The following is a 26,647-nucleotide window of genomic DNA, read 5'->3' as shown; positions in this document are numbered from 1 at the left end:
GCCATTCTCCAGGGCTGCATCAGCGCATCAGGGATTGCATGCGACGGAGGGTGGATGCATGTATCCTCGCTAACGGAGGACATTTTGAACATTTCCTGTAACAAAGTGTTTGAAGTCACGCTGGTACGTTCTGTTGCTGTGTGTTTCCATTCCATGATTAATGTGATTTGAAGAGAAGTAATAAAATGAGCTCTAACATGGAAAGTAAGCGTTTCCGGACACATGTCCATATAACATATTTCCTTTCTTTGTGTGTGAGGAATGTTTCCTGAAAGTTTGGCCGTACCTTTTTGTAACATCCTGTATATATAAGCAGATTTAGTATCGATACTGATGTGATAATGTAACAATATTCCTTTGTCTCTTGCTTGTCTGCTCGTTGCTCTTACATTTGCTGCAAAGAACCAGACTATGACACACCCCCTTTTGTTCGTATCATACCTCATGGCAAGCACTGACATCATTGCTGTGCAAAACATGTAAGCATGCCACTAGCTTCTAAGTAGACTTTCACTGTCTCCCGCAAAATCTACACATTATCTGTCCCATTTTAAAGTCAAATCAGTTCAGACTACAAATGGATTCAGGCAGTTTAATTGTGGCAGATGTTCATGAAAAGCCAATGTACATGGTGTACGTTCCCAAGGTTGGCAGTATGATGCAAGCAGCTCACCAGTCTTTCTCACATTTGTCTTAGTTCTCAATCAGTCTAGTGTCACTGTTCTCCCTCTAAGCCATCCAAAATATTCCAAATAAATCTGCATGTCACCCCAGTTGCCAAACATTGTATTAATCTATTATACAACACAAAAATGTTAACCTCAGCAGCAATAATGTAATCAACAAACGTAAGATGATCCTGCATTTTTCTAATGCCAAATTTGGGAAAAAACCTCATCTTATAACCAGATAAATCTGGGAATTTAAAAAAGGAACTGATATAATGAAACAGCCAACTGGAATGCCCCAAACTTGCAGTATGTCTAACTACACATGCCTTAGACAATATCCATGCAATCTGGTTTCACTGCAAACATTTTTTTTTTTTTTTTTTTTTTTTTTTTGTAAAAGCATGTTTTACCCAACCACTAAGGTTCAAATATCAACATGAACAGCTCTTACAAAAATCTACTTTTAAAAAAGTATGTGTGAATTACTTCTATGCTAACCAACTGTGACAAACCACCTCAAGAGCGTCTACTATGTGGCCCACTACCAATTACAGCAACAATTACCAAATTAAAATCTCCAACAAAATCCCAATTTTCTTCTCATCTGCCCACGAAAAAGTACTTTGCTACTACTACATCTATGATCCTTTCTGCTCTTCCTGCTCTTCAATCACAAACACTAACTTTAATTTCTAACCTGCATTATCCCAAAGTGCGTTCCGATGTTCACTCTGTATTCCCTTAACTCTCCCTAAACAGACAAGAAACAAAACTAAATGAAATGAAGATGACAGAGTAATGGAATTCTGAAATGTGTACTGCACCTCTAGGTACAGCTGACATCTTTGAAGCTAATGATTATATGTCCTCATTCCAGCAAACATAAATTGAGAGCTCATTACTTGTTTCAGAAGTTGTATGAGAACTCTAGAACAGATATAAACAAACAAAACAAAATACAAACTGAAGGTTCAGACAGTTGAAAACATTGAACTGAATCTTCTTATCAGCTCATATGATCTCTTTTCCTCAAGATAAAAGCGAATATCTTTTTCCATGGAGGATATTGAATTAACTGACTGTTTAAATGTGCAATACATAAGGAATTTGTTGAGACTGATTTATAATATTATAAATGAACATTCTAATTTTAAGTAACAACTTACGATGCCAACTATATTTTGATGATGCTACAACATAAATCTATACAAAACTTGCTCCTTACAAGCATTTCATGAGGCAACTAGCAGCACAGTCCAGCTTCTCATCAGTATCATTAAGTATCTACAGTCAAATGACTTGACTGCAAACAAATAAAATTCAGAGAACAATGTTAAGTAAGTCAATATAGTCACTTTCATGTAACTTGCACAACACAAGCAGTGCACATCAGGAAAGTTGTGTGGAGGAATGAATGTTGTGTGTTCCACACTAAACTGGTATTTGGAATGACATCTCATGTCAACGATGGGATCACATCATGATGTAAGTTAAATGTTTAAAACCAATGTAGATACTGTATGCAAATATGCGTGTGTGCGTGTGTGTGTGTGTGTGTGTGTGTGTGTGTGTGTGTGTGTGTGTCTCAATATGAAACGAAGGCTGGCTGATGTGGCACAAACAAAAGAAAAAACAGGAAAAAATATTAATGGTCTACATGTTTAACTCACATTACAACACTCTTCTTATTAAGCTTAGTGCGCACTGCGATGCATTGTTGAGACTCACTGCCACAGTTCTTTGTTGTGGACTTTTTATGGCAGACTTCTTCACTTTGCCATGCAAAGACTCATATCACAAGTGGGTTAGATTCAAGGAAAGCAGAAAGCTGAAAGCTGAGTCACCTGCTGCACTGCTGGCAGAATGTACAGTATGTAAATGAAGCAAAGTTGCTGATATGGTTTTCCTGATAAGCCTGGAGAGTTCTCTCCACATTGGTGGCAACTTCCTGATGAGTATTTGGTGCTGCTATGCCTGCAAGCTGGTAGAGTTTTACAAGTGGCTTAGTTTTCAAACATATTGTAATAATCCTACAGGTTTCATTTAGTGCCTTGTCAACTTAGTTTGCATGGGTAGATTTCTAACTGACTGAGCATGCATATGTAGTATCATTCATTTGATTCTGACTGGATTATGTACACAAACTGTATGGATCACAGTGTCCTACAATCAGAGGATCATGCACCACGATCTTCACTTTGTTATCTCTAGACAGGGACAGGCCAATGTAGTACAAAACAGCTTCTGCTATGCACTGTACAGTTGCAGATAAAAATATATATGTAAATATAAACATATATCTAAGATTCTGTAACTTACCAAACGAAAACGTTGGTACATTGATAGAGACAATAACAAACAAACACAAACACACACACACAAATTTCAAGCTTTCGCAACCCACGGTTGCTTCATCAGGAAAGAGGGAATTCCCACGTGGAACGTTTCCCTCTATTATATAAATATAAACATAGATTAAGCTGATCACAGGGGTTCACAGGACAAGCACCATACCCACAATCTGTACTAATTACAGTGCAAGTAACAGGGGAGGGGCATTCCACAACAGCTCCTCACAGTCTCTCAAGAACACCAGTTCTTGTATTTTCTACAATCATCACCATTCTATATAGCTTTCATTTGCAGATTCCATCAATGCACTAAATTGTTCAACCTACAATGTAGCAAATTTTATAAATCACTCTTCATGACAGATCATAGGGGATCTCTGCAAGGAGCAGCTAACTGCCATCTGGTAATATGACAACCCTCCATCCTTATTATTGGGTTTGATCAAGAGGCCAAAAACTCTTATAAATAAGATTACAAGAAAGAATTTACTCCAGAGTTTGTATTTGGAGTGATACTGAATAAGTATTGCAATAAAGGTCAACATAAATGGAATGAATTAAATGGACTGACATGAAAATGCATCCAGCTAAGTCCCATCTGGCACAATTTTTTAATTTTTTCTACATATTCAATGTACATAAATGTTAAGCCATTAGCTATAGAGCCATTTGGTGTCATATTTTCTTTAATCTTCAGCTCTCACAAAAAGCTGGTTTTGTCAAATTGGAATATATTCAGTTTTGGCAATACAGATGATTACTGATTTTCATCATATGTATTCTTTCAAGCTACAGATAGTCTGCCTACTGATCTACTGGTGAAGCACATTGCTGGAAAAACAAAATATTGCCAGTTGTTTGTAAGTAATGTATTAAGTGACTCTCTGAAACAATTTAAACAATGTACACTTACCACAAGATTGACACCTCCATAACTTGTTTCTCCTCTCTTCATGTAAAATGGTACATTTGACATAGATTCCATGCCACCTGCAAGGGCAACTTCCTGATGGCCACACATCAAACTTTGGCTTGCCAGCATTATAGCTTTCATTCCCGATGCACAAACCTTATTTACTGTTGTGCATATTGTAGACTTGGGCAGACCTGTAAAAGTTTAATTACAACACTCAAACAAATTTTGGTAAAGAGCAATGCGAACTTCATGGCCCAATGAACAGGAAAATGGTTTTCACTAAAGAAACAGTGACATCAGTAGTGAATGCAATTTAGTTCTCATTAAATTATTATTGCTTAAATTTAATCTTGTTCATCCCCAACAATAGTTTCTTCAAACCATGCTACATGAGACATTTCTGAAAAGGTGACTCATGAGTAACTGCCCGGATAGTTCAGCTGTTATGAGAACTGCCCTTGAAAAATCCCAGCCCCAGGTTGGCATACAGTTTGAAACACTTTTTTTTTTTTTTTTGTTATGGTTTTAGGGCGCAAAACTGCTACGGTCATAAGCACCCGTTCTGTGGCTTAGGGCAGGGTAAAAAACTGAATGGGAAAACAGCAGCAATGAGAGTGAAACTCAAAAATGGGAGCAACTAAAAACAGAAGAGCTTCAAATGACCGATGTCATCTCACTAACACTGATAAACTCGAGGATGCGATCGGCTGAGCGCGTGTCATCTGCTAAAAGGGAAGATATATCAGGTGACAACTGTAAAAGGGTGCATAGCCGAGTAAAATAGGGGCACTGAAGTAAAAGGTGTCTCACTGTCCACAGTTGAGAGCAGTGGGGACAAAGCGGGGGAGGATCACCACTTAAAAGATGCCGATGGCTAAAAAGACAGTGCCCTATCAGGAGACCAGTTAAAATTACCTCCTCCCGATGACGAAGTCAGGAGGACGAGGTCCAAACACATGGAAAAGGTTTCACGTCCTGCAATCGGGAAGTGTAGACCAATGTGTGTGCCATAAAAGAGCAACAGAATAACATAAAACACTCTGTAGATCGGTGAAGGGAACCAAGCGAACAGCAGGCTGAAGAGAGAGCCTGCAGCCTTGGCCGCTATATCGGCCACCTCATTTCCACGGGTACCAACGTGTCCTGGGATCAAGAGGAACGCCACGGAGACGCCCCGAGTGGAGCAAGTGGAGGCAGTCCTGAATCCGGTGAACCAGAGGGTGGACAGGATAAAGAGGTTGGAGGCCGAGGAGAGAACTGAGCGAATCCAAGCATATAATATACTGAATCCGCTTATGGCAACGGATGTATTGGACAGGCTGGAGAACAGCGTAAAGATCCACAGAAAAAACCAAACACTGGTCAGGAAGCCGAAATCTATTAGGAGTGTCGCCAACAATATAGGCACTCCCAACGCCGAATGTTGTTTTTGAGCCATCAGTGTAAATGAATGTGGCATCCTCCATTCGTGCGCATAGAGCAGCAAATGCCCAACGATAAACGAGAGAAGGGGTACTATCTTTGGGAAGCTGACAGAGGTCACGGAGCAGGCAGGTCCGAGGGCATTGCCTAGGTTGCACCATAGCCCCAGTTGTCAAGAAAGTTTTAGGAAAGTGGAAGGAAAGAGAACATAGCAGTTCATGTAAGCAGATTCCTGATGGTAGCAGAGCGGAAGGGTGGCCTGCATACCCTAAATCCAAGGAGGTGTCGAAGAAACGGACATGGGCCAGATGAGCAAGCATAGAAGACAGATGACTAGCATGACGACTCACCGACAGCTCGCCGATTGGACAGCGGAGGTTCAGCAGTCTCAGCATGAAGGCAGTCCATGTGGCTGGTGTAAAAAACTCCAGATGCTAAATGCAATCTGTGGTGGTAGACAGAGTTGGGACACCAAAGAATAGACGGCTGAGCAGAGGAGTAAACTATGCTTCCATAGTCCAATTTCGAGCACACTAAGGTGCGATAGAGTGGAGAAGGACCACTTGGTCTGCTCCCCAGGAGCTACCATTCAGAACACCGAGGGTGTTGATGGATCTCAGACAGATATGAAACGTGGGAGGACCAGCACAGTTTTCTGTCAAATGTAAGTCCTAAGAATTTAGCTACATCCATGAACGGAAGGTCGACAGGGCCTAGATGTAGGGAAGGCAGAGGAAGCTCCATACGTCGCCAAAAATTTACACAGGCAGTCTTACTGGGGGAAAAGTGGAAACCGGTTCCGATGCTCCATGAGTGGAGGTGATCAAGACATCCTTGAAGACATTGTTCAAGAAGGCTGGTCTGTTGAGAGCTGTAGTAGATCACAAAATCGTCGACAAAGCAGGAGCCCAGGACATCAGGAAGGAGACAGTCCACAATTGGATTTATGGCGATGGCAAACAGTACAACACTTGGCACGGAGCCCTGGGGCACCCTGTTTTCTTGGGAGAAAGTACGAGAGAGAGTAGTGTTCACCCGCACCTGAAATGTGTGCTCTGTCATAAATTCACGAATAAAAAGAGGTAGCCGACCTCGAAACCCCCAAGAGAACAGTGTGCGGAGGATGTCTGTCCTCCAACACATATCGTATGCTCTCTCCAGATCAAAAAATATTGCTACCGTTTGGCATTTCCTGAGAAAATGGTTCATGATATAAGTGGAGAGAGCAACAAGATGGTCAACTACAGAACGATGCTTTCGGAAACCGCATTGGGCAAGTGTTAAAAGGTTTCGGGACTCCAGCCACCTGGAGCAAATCGGAGGTGCAAGGTATTGAACATTCCGCAACTGTAAGAATAACTTCTGTAACATGAGAGACTTGATCGTCGACGCTAGGAAAGTGACTGTCATCGAATGTCACTAGAGAGGAGAAAAGTGTCCAATCGGCTTGGGAAAACTTCAAGCGTCTTGGGTGCATAGATGGCAGTTGTGGCTGTAATTGAAGGACACATGGAAAATGGTCACTCGAGTGTGTATCAGCAAGAGCAAACCATTCAAAGTGCCAAGCTAGCTGAACAGTACCAACAGATAGGTCCAAATGAGAGAAATTTGTCGTGGGGCAAACAAAAATGTAGGTTCCCCAGTGTTGAGGCAAAAAAGATCTGCTTGATGGAAGAGGTCAATCAATAGAGAGCCATGCGGACAAGGACGCGGAGATCCCCAAAGCAGATGGTGGGCATTTAAGTCCCCAACCAGCAAATAGGGGGGTGGGAGCTGACCAAGGATATGAAGGAGATCAGCTCTTGCCATCAGTGTGGACAATGGAATGTATACAGTAAAAAGAGAGAAGGTGTATCCAGAAAGGGAAAGACAGACAGCAACAGCTTGGAAGGAACTATTTAAAGGGATTGGGTGATAATGGACAGTATCATGGAGAAGAATCAGAAGTCCCCCATATGCCGGAGTGCCATCAACAGAGGGGAGATCAAACTGGACTGACTGGAAATGAGGGAAAACATGCCATGGCGGAGGAGGAGAGGAACTTTGTTTCTTATGAGCCTTCTTGGAAACAGAATGTTGAGATGAGGGAGGAATCAATGGTTGTGAAGTCGGGATACATAAAAAGTCTTCGCGTGTAGGCTCTTTTTTGGAAGTCTGGGCGTCTGATTTTGGGGCTCGTGATTTAGCAGGAGCCAATGACGGGTGAGCCATAAAGTGAGCAGGTAATAGTGCGGAGGTTGAATGGGCGATCTTTGCACTGGCCGATCTGACGACCATGGCACTAAAGGTGAGATCGCAAGTCTGCGTGGCTGCCTCCTTAGTAGGCCGAGGAGATGCAAGGACAGTGCTATATTTACCTGCTGGAGGCACAGTGGGCTTTTGACTGGCGAATAACTTATGAGTAGCAAATGCAGACACCTTTTCCTTCACTCAGATTTCCTGAATAATTCGTTCATCTTTGAAAATAGGGCAATCTCTAGAGGAAGCGACACGGTCACCCATACAGTTGATGCAATGAGGGGATGGAGGTGGACAATCACCCTCACGGGTATCCCTGCCACATGTAACGCAATTGGCCGGATTGGAACACAACTGGCTGGTATGATTAAACCGTTGACACTGATATCAACATGTAGCGTTGGGAATGTAAGGGCGAAATGAAATTATATCATATCCTGCTTTAAAGTTCGATGGAAGTTGAACTTTGTCAAATGTCAAGAAGACAGTGCGGGTAGGAATGAGGTTCGTGTCAACCCTTTTCATAACTCTATGAACAGCCATTACGCCCTGGTCAGACAGGTAGTTTTGAATTTCCTCATTGGACGATCCGTCAAGTGAGTGTGTATAAACCACCCCGCGTGATGAATTTAAAGTGTGGTGTGATTCCACCTGGACAGGGAAGGTGTGTAGCAGTGGAGTTCACAGCAATTTTGTGCCTGGAGGGCACTGACTGTTTCTAACAACAAGATGCCATTTCTTAATCGGGAACAAGACTTTTCAGGACCTGCAATTGTGTCGATACCTTTCTGAATAATGAAAGAGTTGACTGTGGAGAAGTCTTGACCTTCGTCATACCAAGAAGCAACTAGGAAATGTGGTACTGTTGGGAGCATTGTCTGTGGCTGAGACTCATCTTTCACTTGTGAGCGGGCTGAGACTCATCTTTCACTTGTGAGCGGAAGTTGTAGACGTAGAGGAAACCATTGCGGAAGAATCCCCCATGATTACTGGCGTCTCTGATGGTGCGCTCCTTCCTCGTGGGGAGCCTCTCTGAGGGCACTCCTGGCTTAGGTGATTGTTCACACCTCCTGAGAAACGGACAATCGGCATGTTCAGAAGGTACGAGCTTGGGTAATCACCCCTCCCTGGATTTGGCCTTTACTAGGGGCTAAGTACACGTCCTACCTCCCTACCCGGGATGAGGAATTATGCTTTACCCCGTCACCGGCTACGCGTGGGAACATGTGGGTCGGCCTTCAGACAAGGACAGGGAGGAAAGGAAGAGAAAGGGAGGAACAAATAAAAGGAAAGAAGCGAGGGGTCTAACGCTGCAGTGGAGAAGAGGGTAAAGAGAAGAGGCAAGGAAAAGAGTAGGACAAAGGGAGGACAGAGACTGTCCAGCAAAGAAGAGAAACTATGTCTTACAAGCATCCATCTCTGGATGTAGGCACGAAACATACTCCTCAAGAGGGAGAAGAGGAAGGGAAGAGATGGGGAGGGGGATGTGGAAAAGGAAGGTATGGAGCCCAGAAAGGCAAGAGCCACACTAGCTCGGGGTCCCGTGATCACCATGCAAATATCCACAAAAGAGTAGGACCCCGTGGGGGTAATCCCAAAAGTAAGGTCCCCCCCCCCCTTTTTTTTTTTTTAAATAAGTATATGGACATGTTTATTTCTACAATGGTTTACATCAGTTTACAGCTTGAACATTTAGCTATTTTCACCATTTCTGTTGATGCATTTTTGTAGACACTGAGACAGTTTCTCTATGCCCATGTTATACCAGCTCACCGCCATGCTGTTCAGAAAGTTATGAACCTCTTCTTTCACCTCGTCATCAGAGCTGAAACTGCTGCAGGAGAGCAACGGTTTGCTGAGCAATGTGTGGGCAAGCGCTGTCATGGAGAATAAATACGCCCTTGCTCAATATTTCTTTTCTCTGGTTCTGAATTGCCCATTTGAGTCTTTTTAGAGACTCAGAGTATCTGTCAGCATTAATTGTGGTACCAGCAATTCAGCTCCGATGACGAGGTGAAAGAAGAGGTTCATAACTTTCTGAACAGCATGGCGGTGAGCTGGTATGACATGGGCATACAAAAACTGCCACAGTGTCTACAAAAATGCATCGACAGAAATGCTGATTATGTAGAAAAATAGCTAAATGGTCAAGCTGTAAACTGGTGTAAACCATTGTAGAAATAAAGTCTTCAATTAAAAAAATATTTTGCAGCATACACTACAGCACTATGTAACACAGTAAAACATTGGTACATAATGTTAGGAGAAATTACTGATAGGAGAAATTCCTGACCTATGTTGTGCTTGGCAGTAGAAGTTGGAAACCTCATACTGCAAGAGTTGGCAAGAGAGAATAAACACAATGGGATGAACTTTGAACCATACGTGGAAACCAAAAAATGTCTTGAAACATGACAGACAGACATATGTACTTATAAAAAAATAGGAGACCTTACTTTTAGGATTACCCTCGTACTAACGGATTCAGCTGTAGGCCATCATCTGGTACAAAAATCACTTAAAACATTTCATTTGTCATGAATATTTAAACACAAAGCATTGAATATTTTAGTCCACATGAAACACATAATAAAAAACTCATTGATAGTATTTACAAGGGCAGCTATCATCCTATTCATATGAGACAACAATGTGGTTCATATGGATTAAAATATTAAAAGCTTTGTGTTTCGATATTCATGACAAATAAATGTTTTAAGTGAGTTCTATACCAGATGATGGCTTATGACAGAAACCAATAGAACTAACAAAATCGAGCTAATGCAGTTCAGTGTTACGAGTTTTTTGAAACATATATCGACTGCCGAAAATTTCTGGTAAAGAAACATACATAAAGTTCCAGTCTTCAATTAAAAAAATATTTTGCAGCATACACTACAGCACTATGTAACACAGTAAAACATTGGTACATAATGTTAGGAGAAATTACTGATAGGAGAAATTCCTGACCTATGTTGTGCTTGGCAGCAGAAGTTGGAAACCTCATACTGCAAGAGTTGGCAAGAGAGAATAAACACAATGGTGTAACTGAATGGGATGAACTTTGAACCATACATGGAAACCAAAAAATGTCTTGAAACATGACAGACAGACAGACATACTGTAAGGGCACACTGTGAATGAACTCAAAATTTGTGAAAGGATTACAATACACGATTGCACATGCAACACTAAATGAGATAGAATATTCTAGTTGTCCTACTCTCAACTTAGCAGCCTGCACTTTTTGATGCGAGGTTGTATAAAAAAATGTGTTTTGGGTGGGCTTTGTTGACAATGTTGGAGCAATCAATTTGTCAACAATACTGTAGTGCAAACTCACAATAATATGTAATAATGGACCGCAGGTCACAGTGGTATGGAACCTATAAAAAGAAACATTTGTTCTAATTTACAAAACATAAAATCTGGTGTAATACATAGAATTATGACAGGTATTCTTCAAACATTTGAAAATACACACAAATTTATCCACTGACCTATTATGTCCAGTGCTTTAAAACCATTGCACAATCATGTACACATAAGCCTAAACAATATTACTATTTTCAGTTTAAAACTACAAATGATGAATTTTCTCTTGAAAAACTGGGCAGCGTGCCTGTGAGGTCCCTGACAGCCTCAGGCTCATAGCATGTGCCCTATGGATGAACTGCCTCCAGGTGCAAATCACATGATGGGAGGTTTATCAGGAATATGTCGAGTCATCTGCATAATGATATTTAGAGACTGGCTGCAGCATTCGAGGGCTTCAAGTCATCATAAAATCTCCAACAAAGATATCATGTACAGCTCTGCAACTATATTTATTTGTGTATTGTCATGCACCTAATTTGTGGTACACCTCCTTTAGTGAATGCATAACTCTTCATTAAGTTTCTAGTCCCGAGTGTGATCATCATGTGGCATGTTCCACAATCCTAGTTATTACTTGGAACCAAATAACAGCATCAACATTTTTATTTTTGATCAAAACCAAAAATATTGAAAATAAAAGAACAACTGATCGTGTTACTCAATTTTTTTTTTAACTATTCACAAACTTTAGCATTCAGTCAAAACACAGACTATGTCCTGTTCAAGAATTTACACCATACCTGCAAACAAAGCCGCTTGCCTTGCTGGAGCCTGGCCAACTCCCCCTTGGCAAACATTCCCCATGAAAACTTCCTTCACTTCGTCCTTTTGAATTCCAGCTCTCTCTATTGCAGCCTGTGAAATAGTAGGGCTATATAATGAACTGTAAATAAAAGTAGTACATTATACAACAACTTACATGTGAGAAGTAAATTGTTTTTGCAATTAAACTGTGGCCAAATCAATATAGATACAGTTGTCGTTTTAAACCACTATGTTATCAACAGCTGTAGATCTACTCCCGCAATTATGAAATAACTGCTTAAACATGTTCTGAGAGTTCTTCACATTTTCTTAATCTTTCATACCCATGCACATTACAACAATCTTAAATAAGACATTAAGTGTAAGTCATACTTTCTCAAAGGGAGCTAACTGTCAAAACATTATAAATGAATGCAGGAAACATGAAACCAAAGTATAGAAACTACTAAAACATGCTACAAAAATATTTAATATTAGGCCCTTGGGATCATGCAAAAGGACAACAAAGTTCAAATGACCAGGATATGCAACAGTTTTGAAAGGCCAACTTATGGTACCACATGTGAGAGTAAAGGTACACACTTGACAAGAACATACTACATACAAGGAGCAGTAGTAAGGGCAATGGAGAGGGACAGTAAATAAGTGAAAAAGATGACAAAGAGTTAGGAAATAAGATAAATAAACAGATTAAAATAAATGAAGGTTACTAGAGAAGATATTTGACTGGAGGGAAGGTTGAATAAGGTAACGCGACAGAGAAAGGAAATAGAAACAGGAACACTGTGGAAACAGGGAATCTGCTAAACCATAAACGAACAGGGGAATGAACTGAAATGTACAGGAAAAAGAAGAAGACAACAGCTACAGCAATGTATATAGATACGAGAGACATGCAAGACTAAACAGAGCCACAGTACAGTGTCAAGGATATTCATGCAGAAATTACAGTAAAAAAGAGAAAGTGAGAAGCAGATGAACATGAAAATAACAGAACAAAATACTAGCTTTTGTAAACGGTATTTTCTGATAAGAAAGAGGAAAAGGACTGAGTATAAAAGTAACCCAAATCGCTGGGTCGAGTGAGACTGCAGAGTAGGCTGATAAGGAAACTAACAACATTATGACGCTCGAAAACTCAACCAGTTGAAAGTGGTAGAGAGTGCATTAAACAAGTCAGAGATGAGGGAAGGACACACATAGTAGAGTAGGGGAACACCAGAGGCTAGCAACACAGAAAAAGGAATGGAAATGTAGACAGTACAAAACCTCTTGTGCGGTTTTTCTAGTTTTCTCCTCCATCAGAAACTTGCCCAAATGGCAGATAGGGGAATGCTTTCCAGATATGGGTGATACAAAGGAAATTAAATACTTGGGTAAACCTTAAATAAACTAGCCTACAGTCAGGCAATAGCACTAACGATATTGACTACAGGAGGAGACAAAGTATGTGCAGCAACAAAATGAAGACAGACAAGGGAAGACAGCAACCATCAACCTGGCTGCCTTACTGTGGTGCGCAAAGCAAGGAAAAGGTACCTCTTAACCAGCTCAATGCAGAAAACCACCTTTGTTTGTGATGTAGTCTTCTGGTACTAAAGTTCCTGGAGGTAAAATAGTACTCCAAGTGGAGTGAGTCTCAGAGGTGGGTTAATGACACATAGTAACTAAGATAAGAACACAATTAAATTGAAGAAGCTATTTAAATATGACAACATAGCCAACATCTGGATACAGTTATGATGAAACACAAGAAGTGAATGAACAACTTCAATATAGTAAAACATGCTTTTTACACTTTTCTGCAGAATGTCTCAAAAAAGTGTAAAATATAGGAAAGAGTGAAATAAAGGAAAGCATAGGAAACACAACAAGTTGTAGATTTCATGCCTACTGTTCTCTGTTTGTGAAGAATTGTGAACTCAAGTGTTTTAGTAAATATTGTGTTACAAGTTTTATTTACTTTGATTTTATAATGCTCATCAACACATCCCACACTGGAAGATGAATATCTTTGTAACATAGTTTCGCAAAAGACTTTTGCTTCCATGTTTTATTTACACCTCTGGACATGATCGGAATGAAGAGGAAATCTTCCTGCATGCAAGCGTTTGTGTGTGTCAGCACTCAGCCACTGCCTGTGTGATTATCATGAAGGCAGCAGTTGAGTGCTAAAACACAAACACAACACACACACACACACACACACACACACACACACACACACACACACACACACAAATGCATGTTCCTTTCTTCCTTTCTTCATCACTTTCATCAGATTGTGTTCATCATTAAAGCTGTGACTCAGGATACTTTCCCACCATTCCAAACACTGTGACCCTATATAGTACTGGTGGCTCTGACCCAACACAATGACAGTGAATATCTCACTTACTGTGCTAATGCTACATTACATGATCAATGATGCATTTTCTGCTTTTTTCTAAGACTGACTGAGCAAGAAGACAATGCATTTTTGCAGAAATCTACATGAAAATCAATGTTAAAAAATAACTTATAATGCAGGAAATGTTGTAACATGGAATCGTTAATGACAGGAAAGCATTGTATAGAGAGAATAGGACTTCTGTTGAAACCGACAAATATGGACATGAAAAGTGGGAAAACATAAAATGCAGGAATGTGGAATACAAAGAGAATTTCATTTAATGGGTGTCTCATAAGAGACATACAAGAAGCCGAAGTGGCAAGAAGGTACAGGAGCCATATACAAGAGAGGACAAAGACAACTTGACTCCTGCACAGAGAAACAGCTGGTGCCCACAAAAACATTATTTTAGAACCATCCAAGAACACATTATACATCACCAAAACCAGAGGATACAGGGCACTATCAAATTGATTACATTATTGTCAATAAGAATCAAAGAAATCAAATTAAACGAAGTAAATCTTACCCTGTAACTGATATGTGAAGCAACCTTAATCTAACAGCAATGCAGTATAAACTGCAACTGAAAATAAATTGCAGATTCAAAGTAAAAACTGAGAGAAGGGTAACAGATATATTAAAAATATTGAGTACCAGAGAAAACTACAGAAATTCAGTGAAAGTACTCCTCAAAGATGACATAGGTCAAACTACAAACCACTCTTGGAAAAATCTAAAAGGCAATTGAAGTGGCAACAAAGGGCATAATATGTCTCTTGCAAAATGTACCCAGGAAACCATGGATAAATGATCACAAAATCTGCAGGAAATGTATGAAAACTACAAAAAGGAAATGCAGTAAAGGAACACAACCAGATAAGAAATCATTTTGGAAAATGAAAACACAATAATTCAGTCCTCTCCAAAGAGGGAAGGATTCTTATAGAAAAAGAGGATGTAGCTAACAGATGAGAACAATATATTGAGGTGTACAATAAGCTGCATCCAGAAAATAAGTTTCCTTATTTTTTAAAACAATATAGTTACATGAAAAACTTCAGATACAGCAATATTTGAGCTATTTTTCGATATAGTCACCAAAATAATTGAGATATTTGTCATATTATCCTCTGTCGTGTAAGTCATAGAAGTCTACCACCTGTGAATGAAACCAGCATGTGGCAATTGCCTTCAGATCATCACCATTGTCAAAATGCTGGCCGGAGGACTGGAATTTCTTGAAGTGCAAGAAAAGATGGGAATCACTGGGAGAAACATCAGGATTGTATGCTGGATGATCAAACAGCTCCCAGCCAAGCTTCTGCAAAACATTTGATGCACGCCAAGCCGTATGGGGATGAGCATTGTCATGGAGCAGCACAATACCTGCAGTAAGCACTTCACACCTCTTGGCATGCTGCAGTTTATGCATTGTTTCACAGTAACACTCAGCATTCACTGTTTCACCTCTGGACAGGAAGTCAATAAGCAGAATGCCCTTCATGTACCAGAATGCTGTGGACATCACTTTCTGCACCGACACAGTCTGTTTGAATTTCATCTCGACCAGAGATCCATTTTCATGCCAATGCATTGACTGCTGTTTGGTTTCCAGGGTCAAGTGAGAAGTTCCTGTCTCACTGCTTGTGATGATCCTGTCAAGGAATGCAACTGCTGCAGAAATGTCAGTGCTGCTCCAAAGCATTTCGTTTCGTGCTCGGCTGTCAGGTTTTTCGGCACCCAATTTCTCGGACAGCAAGTGCACAGTGGCAGTTTTGTGCAACAAGGATCATGATATCTGCAGAAAATTGCTGCTGAGCTCTGTAGTCATGAAGTGACGTTTCTCCAAGATGTGCCACCACACTAGCTCGACTATGTGATCATTGATGATGGACAGTCATCCACTGCGCTCTTCATCAATGACACTTTGACAACCTTTGGAAAAAAGCCTACACCAGTGATGCAGCATCTGTTAGCTCATGCTGTAGACCTGACGGAGCTGACAATTTCGATAAGTGCTCTGTTTCATGCATTAGGGAACCTCATCACCGATCGAACCTGGCAGGTGGCAGGAGAACGAATAAGGGACATCATTTCAGAGCACTGCTGCTGCAGTGCTGGCACCAGGCAGGACCTGCCCGATGGCCACTTGATTGTTACATCATAGATCTGCTGCACATGCAAAATTTTCCCAGCTAAATACTTCTACTTTATAGGAAACAACATTGGGGAAACTTACTTTCTGGATGTGTCTTGTACGAGCCAGAACAATTAAGTGAAACAGAAGAGGGAAATAAAGTACAAAAAATGAAAATGGGGCCTGAAATTGCAAAAGAAGAATTTTTTAAAAAGTACTAAATAACAGTTGATATAGGGCTCATTCACTGATATATATGAAACTAGTATTACCCCAGAAGACTTTAGGAAAATTATCATAATAAAGATCCCAAAGAAGAACATAATAGCCACATGGAAAGGTCACAGGACTTTGAGCATAACAAGAATAATACACAGACGTATTAAAAACAATACTGAAGCCAATCTAGCTGAAGATAAATCTGGCTTCCAAGAAGGTAGAGTCACAAAAGAAGCTGTCCTGTCTTTGCAGTATAACTGAAGAAAGCTTTAGGGTCAACATAAGAATTTACACAGCTACTCAGAAAAGCATCCAACATTGTCAACTGGAACAAACTAATGGAAATTCTAAATATGATTACACAAGAATGTAGAGGCAGAAGAACAATTAAAATACTATACAAAGAAAAAATAGCAACAGTAAAGATGATAAGTATACAAAAAGAAGCTAGAATTCTTACAGGCATTAGACACTGAAGCAATCTGTGCTCATCCCTATTCAACATCTACATAGGACATGCAATAAATGACTGCAAACACTACCGTACAAGCATCAGAAAAAAATGGATAAAGAATACAGATGCTTAGATTGTAGATGACATAGCTGTGGTAGCTCCAGATGAAAGATATGCCCAAAACATTTTTTGGACACAGTACTAAGGAATGAGTACAAAGTGGAAATTAAAGAAACGGAAATACTCATGTGCTCCAAGGAACTGGAAGAAAGAAACATCAAAATTAGAGAAAATAAAATAAGAAACAAACAAGATCACATAAATATTTAAGAACTAAGCTAAATGCAGATGGAAGAACCACAGAAGACATAAAACAAAGAATTAGTGGAGCAAAACCACCAACCCAATAGTACTGCAAATAACTGGAGAAGAAAGGTAATTTATGAGAACAATATAGCAAAGACGACACAAATAGATTTGCCAAAAAAGGTACAATCAATTCCTTGTAAAAGTTCGAGAAGGAACATTACAAGAGAAGATAGCCTGAGAAAAACCACAACTGGCTGTTTTAAAACAAGTTATGCCTAATGCAGGAGTCTCTAATAATGCAGAAATGTAGAAATTAGCTTCTAATAGCTCCGTAGTGGTTGTGCAGCAGTGTGTAGTAGCGTGCAGGATGTAAAGTTTTACACTTCCGCTGACATTGCTTTATTCTTTGCCTTTTGATAATTTTTCCATTATTGATCTTGTTGTTACTGAATTCTTAGACTGCAATGTACACAATAAAGTTCATTCAACCTGAACTGCAACATTTTGGTGATACTGACATGATCTTACGTGCTAATCGATGTAATCTCAGGTGACAACTGACATCAACTGACGTGACATCTGTTCCATTCTGAACATCAAGAGCAAACCAACCACACCAGCTGTGCCACACACTATCCATGTACTACATCACTAACTTGTTTTGAACATCAAGCACCAGTCTACTGTGCCAGCCATGCCATGCACCACATGCCGTCTGCATACTGAGTGGTAGCATTCTCAGACTCAATACTGTCCATCAACATGCCCTCCCGAATGCTTTGATTAACTGAGTCATTATTAATCCAATGCCTTTCTGGCAACAAAACACAGTTCAATGTTTCATGCATGGCTATATTGTCACTGTGATAAAATGAAGATACGGCTATCAAGGTGCAAGATATTCTGACCTCACCTATGATCACTGACCAATATATGACTCTTATGAATGCCCTGACCACTCACTTTTCACAATCTGAGGCAAAGCATCTTGACATGTTGCTGCGGACAGATTAGTTATGAGACCTCACTCCCTCACAGCTGTTGTGCTGGTTACGGATAGCAATAAGCAATGCCATTAATGAGGGCATCCTGAGAAACATCTGGTTGTCACATCTCTCTCCAGACACACAGAATATTCTCACAGTATGTGCTGGAGATCTACAGGTGCTAGTGCAAACCTCAGATTGCATAGCAGAGATGTACCCATCCTCAGTGGTAGTAGCTGTTGGCTCACAGTCAGTCGCTGTTATTACAGCAATAGAGGCACAGCCCAAGTTTCTGCACTACAAACACAGCATTCCAATAGCTGACAGCAGTGACACCACTCATCAACGAAACACAGCCAATCACATTTGTCAACAAAAGTTTTATGGTACCACAGGTGGTTTGATTCTCAAGCACAGAAATTCAGTCCTTTGAGTGAAATAAGAAATGCAGTAGAAAGTCAGTAATGACAACAACTGGCTTACTGATCAGCAGTCGTCAACTGTTAATCATCGACCTTTACACAAAGCTTCAGTCTTGGTAGACACAGCTGTGAATGTGTTGATATACCCATCCTTTCATCTGCCTAACCACAGCAGAGATGATTGTCTCCTCTTTGCCACTAATGGATCTGCAATGCAGACATACGGTTGCATGACATGCTCACTGACCTAGGTCTATGTTGTAAGTTGGAATGGCAGTTTATCATAAAAAATGTGACAAATTCTGTACTCAGAACTGACTTTGCCATTTTGTTGTCTGCTACCAGTCCTTCGATATCGTCATCTCCTTGATACATTTTTACATTGTGTGATAATATCGCTGTAGATGACCTGTGGTGACTCTCCTTATGTAGAACTTCTAAAACAGTTCCAAGAGAAAACCCAGCAACTAACTATGCTAGCAGCAATATGCCATTCAACATACATTATATCCTGAGGACTCCAAGACCAACCATCCACACTCAACCTCGCCGCTTGACACCACAGAAGCTGAAAGTGGCTAATAAGAATTGTCTTTCATGCTTGTGCAGGGAATCTGCTGACAAGCAAGCTGCAGCTAGGACTCACTGATACATGTTGTTTCCAAAAAGACGAAAGGATGGCGTTTGTGTGGTAACTACCGGCTGCTCAGTGCCAGGACAATCCCTGATCACTAACATTCAGCATACTGGAGACATAAAACATCTGCAGCAAGCACATCTTCTCCACTTTAGACACTGTGTGTGCATACTAACCGGTACCTGTATCATTACAAGACATAGCTAAAACATCGATCACCACTCTGGCCTCTTCAAATGTACAAGAATGCGGCATGGCTTATGCAATGCCGCACAGACATTTCAACATTTTATGGATGAGGTGACACAAGATCTAGATTTTTGCTATGTATACACTAATAACATACTAATCATGTTCAGTCCCAATGCCAGACATCTGGAACATCTGTATCAGATATTTACATGCCTTCATTCACATGGACTTATTAACTCCTCAAAATGTATCTTCAGAGCTTCAGAAGTCTGCTTCTTGTGCTTCACAATCAATGCCCACGGAATTTGGCTGCATAGTAGAAATTAGGTGCCATAGTCAACTATCTGCAACCTGTGACTGTTAATGAATTATGACCATTTTTACAGATTACGGATTTCCATCATCACTGCGTGCATAATCATGCATTGTTTATTGCTGCGCTGAATGCCGTTGCGTGCAGCTCACCTAGACTAAGTGAGAAATTGCTGTGGAATAATGAAACTGAGACAGCTTTCAACAATGTGAAGACTGCTATCACCGAGGCTGCTTTGTTACTGCACTCTGACCCACAAGCACCGCTTGCCTTAATGACTGACACGTTGGCGAGAGCAATAGGTGCTGTGCTACAATAACACATAGATCAAGAGTGGCAACCCTTGCTGTTATACAGCAAAATGTTGTCCCATCACAACAGAGCTGGTCTATGTACGATTGTCAGCTGTATGTGGCACTTCAATTAGGAAATCAGGCACATACTTGAAGGTCAAATTTTACTTTTTCACAAACCACATACCACGGGACATATGCCTCCTGTCAATGTCCAGACAAAGCATCACCACTTGGATTTCATTGAACAGTTCACAACCTACTCTGTCAACATCAAGGGAGAACTTAATGTCCCAGCAGATGCTGTCTCCTCCATACATGTGATTTCAGGTGCTGTCTACTATGAGGCACTACCCTGGGTGCAACAATCTGACAATGAGCATCAAGATTAATTGGCATGGCTATCCAGTCTGCTGCCCCACTGTATCCAAGTGCTGCCAATGAATGTGCTGTTGCACTGTGACATCTCCAGCTCGAAGATATAGCCATTTGTGACCATTGGCTTTCAACAGTAGGCAATCACGTCCCTGCACAACCTATGTCATCCTGGGGACTGTGCTACACCACACTTGCTCAAACGAACTTTCATGTAGCCTAACACCAGCAGAGACAGTAAGGCATTTCTTCACCAATGCAAGGTCCGTCAGTGAAATAAAATCACTCGCAATATTGTTCACCCCTTGGCACATTTGTTCCAACTAACCAGGGATTTGACTATGTCCATATAGACAACATTGGACTACTGCTTAATCTGAAGGATATCCTGCTGTCACTACCATCAACCAATTTATTAACTGGCCTGAGGTCTTTCGTATGTCTGACATCACAGCTGAGACAGTCACAATCACAACCATGCTCTTCCTCTTTTGGGGATGGATCACCTGTACTGGCATACCATCGCATATTACCACCAACAGTTTGAATCCTATCTGTTCAATGATGATGATGTGGGGCGCTCAACTGCGCAGTTATCAGCACCCGTACAAATTCCCAACCTTTGCCTAGCCCAATCTCGCCACTTTCATGAATAATGATGAAATGATGAGGATAACACAAACACCCAGTCATCTTGAGGCAGATGAAAATCCCTGACCCCACTGGGAATCGAATGTGGGACCCCCTGCTTGGGAAGCGAGAACGTGACTGCGAGACCATGAGCTGTGGGCCTATCTGTTCAAGGCATAAGCTTCCCGGTTAGGTATGAAGTACATAAGGACAATGGCTTATTACCTGGCAGTGAGGTGTGTGTGTGTGTGTGTGTGTGTGTGTGTGTGTGTGTGTGTGTGTGTGTGTGTGTGTGTGTGTGTGTGTGTGTGTGTGGTTTTTTTTTTTTTTTTTGTGGCGCACAACTTCAACGGTCATTAGCGCCCAGACAACGTGAGGAATGCACCGCGAGTCACAAGTTTAAAACAGGAACGAAACGGAAAACACGATAAAAGACAGACTGACAGGCATAGGATTAAAAAAAGGAAAACAGCAGAATCAAATGTCCTTTGAGAGGGTTGTCAAATTGATAAAATGAAGAACGCGAGCAGCTGCTCGTGGGTCATCCGCTAAAATGGCTTCTACAGTACATGGCAGGCCAAGATCAAGACGCAGGGTGTTAAGATCCGGACAGACCGTTAAAATATGGCAGACCGTCAGCAATTGCCCACAGGGGCAGAACGGCGCCGGCGCAGCCGTCAGCAGATGGCGATGGCTGAACCGGCAGTGGCCAATTCGTAACCGGGCCAAGACGACCTCCTCCCGCCGAGAAGGGCGTGAGGAGGACGTCCAAGCCACGGGAAGAGGTTTCAGGGCCCGAAGTTTGTTGTCTGTAAGTGCAGCCCAATCGGCATGCCTGGCAGTGAGTGGTTTGGCACAACACTTATATCAGCAGTTTAAAGTATACCTTCGATGGCACGAGTCCCAGTGTTAGACTGAGATGTTATTTGAAAGCAACTGCAGCTAGCATTCTGTACGGGCAACCAATCAGACTGCACAGTGCACTCCTTGCAATATGCCCAATGCTCATCGATGCTTCCAATTTTGTTAGCACGCTGCGCTCACAGATATGGCAGCTCTGTCTTATTGCACCAAGAGACTCACCACCCTTTCATTTCAATTGACCTGCTGAAGTGCAATCCAGTATTTGTTTGGAACAAGGCTATCCACAAGTTTTTGAAGCCACTGTACAATGTGCCATACCCAGTATTCAGCAGAGATGGCAAAACATTTAAGATCAATGTTATGGGTACCCTCAAGACAATCTCCATCAACCATCTAAAAACCTGCCTTCAGTACTTCCTCCAATGATGTACGCAAATCGCCTGCCGTGCCACCTAAGAACAAGACAGAGTCACCTGCCACCCCACCACTCATCAACCTGGACATCGAGTGCTGTGATGGCTCCGCAGCAGCAAGGCTTCTTGTCATACAATTGAGACCCCCAAGTTAAATGCAATCACCAATATCATTAGCACTTGAGGGAGGGGGTGAATGTAGTGGTTGTCCATTGATGTGCAGAAGTGTGCAAGATATGAAGTGTCTACACTCAGAAGTAATATCACAGACACTGTTCTATTTTTTGCCTTTTGACAATTATTATGCTATTGATTTTCCCATTGCTGAATTCTCAGATTCTAGTGCACATGCACGTATGTTGCAATAAGGTTAATTTATCCCGATCTCTCTCTCATGCCCCCCCCCCCCCCCCCACACACACACACACACACACACACACAATTTCAGAGGTTGTGTGTCCATACAGTCGCTTATGGGGAGGCCACCTGGGTCAAACCACTGGCGCACTATGAAGAGCCGCCAAAGGAACAGTATAATTTCAGCAATTGCAAACAAGTGTTCGAACTGTTCTTTATCCTGTATTACTATTGTCCAGGCAAGGAGTTCAGTGCTGCATACAACCTGTATCTTATGTGTTGCTCTATAAAGTACTATGTTCCATAAAACACGTTTGTTCTTACTCTAACACATAGACTTATCCAAGAACTCACGAACGGCATCTGTTTTGGAAATGATATACATATACGAGGGCTATTCAGAAAATAGGGAATGTTTCCATCTGACACCACTAAGTGCACAGACCGATCGCGTATATTTTGGTATGGGCATGCTCACTTGGCATCCATCAGTGACAGCAGGAACGTCTCTGCAGGTCCAGTTTTTTCGATATTCGAATCTGAAATGTGCGCTGCAATCAAATATCCCACCAGTTGTGAGATGCAGTCTGTGATATGGTTTTTGTTGCCGAAAAACCTAAAATCTATACAAATTTATCATGAACTGTGTGAAGTGTACGGAAACAATGATGAGTGAATGTTTCACCCGGAAATTGTGCTTTCGGTTTCAAAATGGCCGAACCAACGTTCATGATGAAGAGAAGAGTGGACACCTGAGCATTGTGACTGACGATCTTGTCGCTAAAGTTGATGAAATGATTCTTGAAAATTGTCGCTTCACAATAACGGAGCTTTTGCTTTCTTTTCCACAAGTTTCACAGACCTTTTTTGTTCCAAATTGTCACTCAAAAGCTAGGCTACCACAAATTTTGTGTATGTCGGGTGCCCAAAATGCTTACAGAGCACCATAAAGAACAGCGAATGGAGGCAATGTTGACATTTCTGGAGGCCCATCACAAACGTGGAAATTCATTACTGGATCAAATCATAACCAGTGATACGACTTGGATGAAACACGTCAATTGCAAGACGAAATTACAGTCCACGGAGTGGGGGCACACAAGGACCCCCCCTCCCTCCCCCCCCAAAAAAAAAAACCAGGAAAATGTTTGCAAACCTTGTCAGCAAGGAAGTTGATGGCGACAGTGTTTTGAGATAGGCAAGGTGTGCTTCTTATTGATTTTCTCGAACATGGAGCAACCGTAAATTCTACCTAGTACTGTCAAACTTCGCACAGCCTTAGAAGAGCAGTTCAAAACAAACGCCAAGGAAAGCTGACGTCCAAAATTTTGTTTTTGCACGACAATGCTCAACCTCACACAGCAAACTGCACTAAAGAACTCCTTAATTCATTCATATGGGAAATTTTCCCCTCATCCGCCCTACAGCCCCAATCTTGTGCCAAGCAACTTCCACTGGCTTGCAACGCAGAGCTTTGATGACGACGTGGAACTCCAGGCGGGCGTGACTCGCTGGCTGAAGTCTCAGGTGACAGAATTTTATGATGAAGGTCTTTCAAAGCTTGTCCACCAATACGATAAGTGCCTCAGTGAGTTTGGCGACTATGTGGAAAAGTAGTATGTCAGTTGCTCTTTCAGATGTATATAATAAAATGTATTTCTTGCACTTAGTTTTTTTTTAATGCCAAAATGTTCCCTACTTTCTGAATAGCCCTTGTAGATTTATGCAAAATGCATTCAAAAAGAAAAGAGCCAGATGCTTTAAAATGAAAACTGGTGAAAGGACAGAAAAATGTCATTGCTTGTGGAAGAAGGTGGGGTCCCTACAAGAGCAATGAGATCCCAAACTCACTGCTACACGGGCAATAGCACACATTCAAACATGTGTTGACAGTCTTCTGCATTCAGTCATGTTGAAAACAGTGAAAAGGAGGCTTCAGCATAAGAGCAATGGGGTGTAGTGCAGCATAACAGCGGAAGGAATATGAGGAATTAAAAGTCATTGAAGAATGGCATAAGTGTACGGACACCCCTGCATGTCTACACTGCAAGTCATGGCACAAGCAATGCCCAGAAGGATGGATGTCTTCCGTCAATGATGCACAATCTGGAACACCAAACCCTATTACTGATTTCATTGCCCAGCAGGCGGATTATTCAGTAACACTTGCAGCATTAAGCCAAGCAAGAGAATGAGTGACAGTCACAAGCTGTCACTGCAGATGAGACACTGTGTTACCACTTCGACGAACCCAAGTCAAAAAAATTTGCAGTCTCCACTTGAAGCATGAATGTTTGCTGCTATCCACAGGCAATGGGACAACAGCAAATGCGTAACATTACTCATAAAGTTTGGGCACCCTTTTCAAAGCAATCAAATCGAAACGACTGGTGCAGGTCAACCACAGGGTCATTCTGGTCCACAACAACACATAGTCTCATACAGCAAACACAGCCGAGCACCTCTTGCAGACATTCAAATGGAAGGACCTCAGTCAACTTACATAAAAGTTTGGACATGCCTCCCTGCAATTACGCTATTTTTGCAGAGCCTTTCTGAGAAGCAAACAAGTCACCTCAGACAAGGGCATCAAGCATTATGTTTGGAACTGGTTCACAACACAGCCCCAGAAATATTACGAGATAGCCATTCACTGGGTTATGTCACAGTGGGACAAGTGCCTCAACAGCACTCGGCAGTACTTTCGAAATAATTTTGAAATAAAGGTACAAGTTTCTATTTACAGTCCTTCGGCTTTTTTTAAGTCCCTCATAGACACAATGCAGAAGAAAGTGAATGATAACTTCTTTAATTGTGTAGTCAGGACTGCAGATTTCTTTTAAGATCACCTATGCTCACTATCAGCACATGTTGGAATACCCTGCTGTAAGAGACATCCTTCCAGCTCAAACAATGAGTGATTATTGCTCCGATACATACTGACATTGTACAATATGATATACATGAATCCAATATAAAAATGAGTAGTCAAATCTTCCCACAGCAAGTGTAATAATGTTTAGCAGCAGCAGCAGTAGTAGTAGTAAAGAACAGGACACGATTTCTTACCCATTAGAAAAACCACCGAGTGAGGTGGCACAGTGGTTAGCGCACTGATCTCACATCTTGGAGAGTGATGGTTCAAACCAATGTCAGGCCATCCTGATTTAGGTTTTTTGCGATTTCCCTAAATTGCTTCAGGCAAATACCAGGATGGTTTCTCTAAAAAGATGTGGCTGATTTCCTTCCCACTCCTTCCCTAATCTGATGGGACTGATGACCTCATGATTTGGCCAACTCCTCCAAATTGACCAACCAACCAACCATTAGAAAAACTTTGCCCAGTACTATACACATGTTCTTGTCTTTGGTCCAATGACCGGTTTGATGCAGCTCTCCACAAAGTCTATCTTGTGCAAGCCTCTACATTTCTGCAGAAGTACTGCAACCTACAGCAATTTGAACCTGTTTACTGTAGTCACCAGTTGGCATTTTAGATGTTTTAGTGTTTCACAATGACGTGGACCAATACCCAAAATGATTTTATTCAAAATGACACTGGCTATGCAACCCTAAGGTGAGATTTAAGTCTAATTCTACCAATGTACAGACATTTTCAACTTACCAACTAACTGTTCGGACTGATGTGCCAAGATTTATACCAGTCATTATTTCCAACCATAGGTTTGTCTTTTAGCATACATCACACCCAATATATTCTGCTCAATCATCCAGAAATAAAACATCACATGCTTGCAGTTACGAAGAATGTATATGTTTTAAGAATAGCACACAATGCCTGCTGGCACAACTGGCTGCTACATAGGATGGCAAAGAATTCAGATTTCAACTTCAACCCTTTATTTGCTGTCAAGTGTGGATCTTTCAGATATTAAATTTCAAAAGTAGT

The 26,647-nt window shown here is 41.3% G+C and overlaps 1 protein-coding gene across 1 annotated transcript in view; it reads right to left on the bottom strand.

The window, feature by feature from the left end:
• The window catches only part of LOC124777247 (acetyl-CoA acetyltransferase, mitochondrial), a 112,117-nt gene that overhangs the window by 49,187 nt on the left and 36,283 nt on the right, over positions 1 to 26,647 (bottom strand). The window contains exons 3-4 of the mRNA XM_047252574.1: positions 11,717 to 11,831; positions 3,936 to 4,129 (exon numbers count right to left, since the gene is read on the bottom strand). Coding sequence (XP_047108530.1) covers positions 3,936 to 4,129; positions 11,717 to 11,831 — 309 coding nt within the window. The remainder of the gene's footprint in view (positions 1 to 3,935; positions 4,130 to 11,716; positions 11,832 to 26,647) is intronic.

Source organism: Schistocerca piceifrons, chromosome 2 (genome assembly GCF_021461385.2).
Source record: "Schistocerca piceifrons isolate TAMUIC-IGC-003096 chromosome 2, iqSchPice1.1, whole genome shotgun sequence".
Lineage (NCBI taxonomy): Eukaryota > Metazoa > Arthropoda > Insecta > Orthoptera > Acrididae > Schistocerca > Schistocerca piceifrons.
This window is presented reverse-complemented; position numbering and strand designations above follow the sequence as displayed.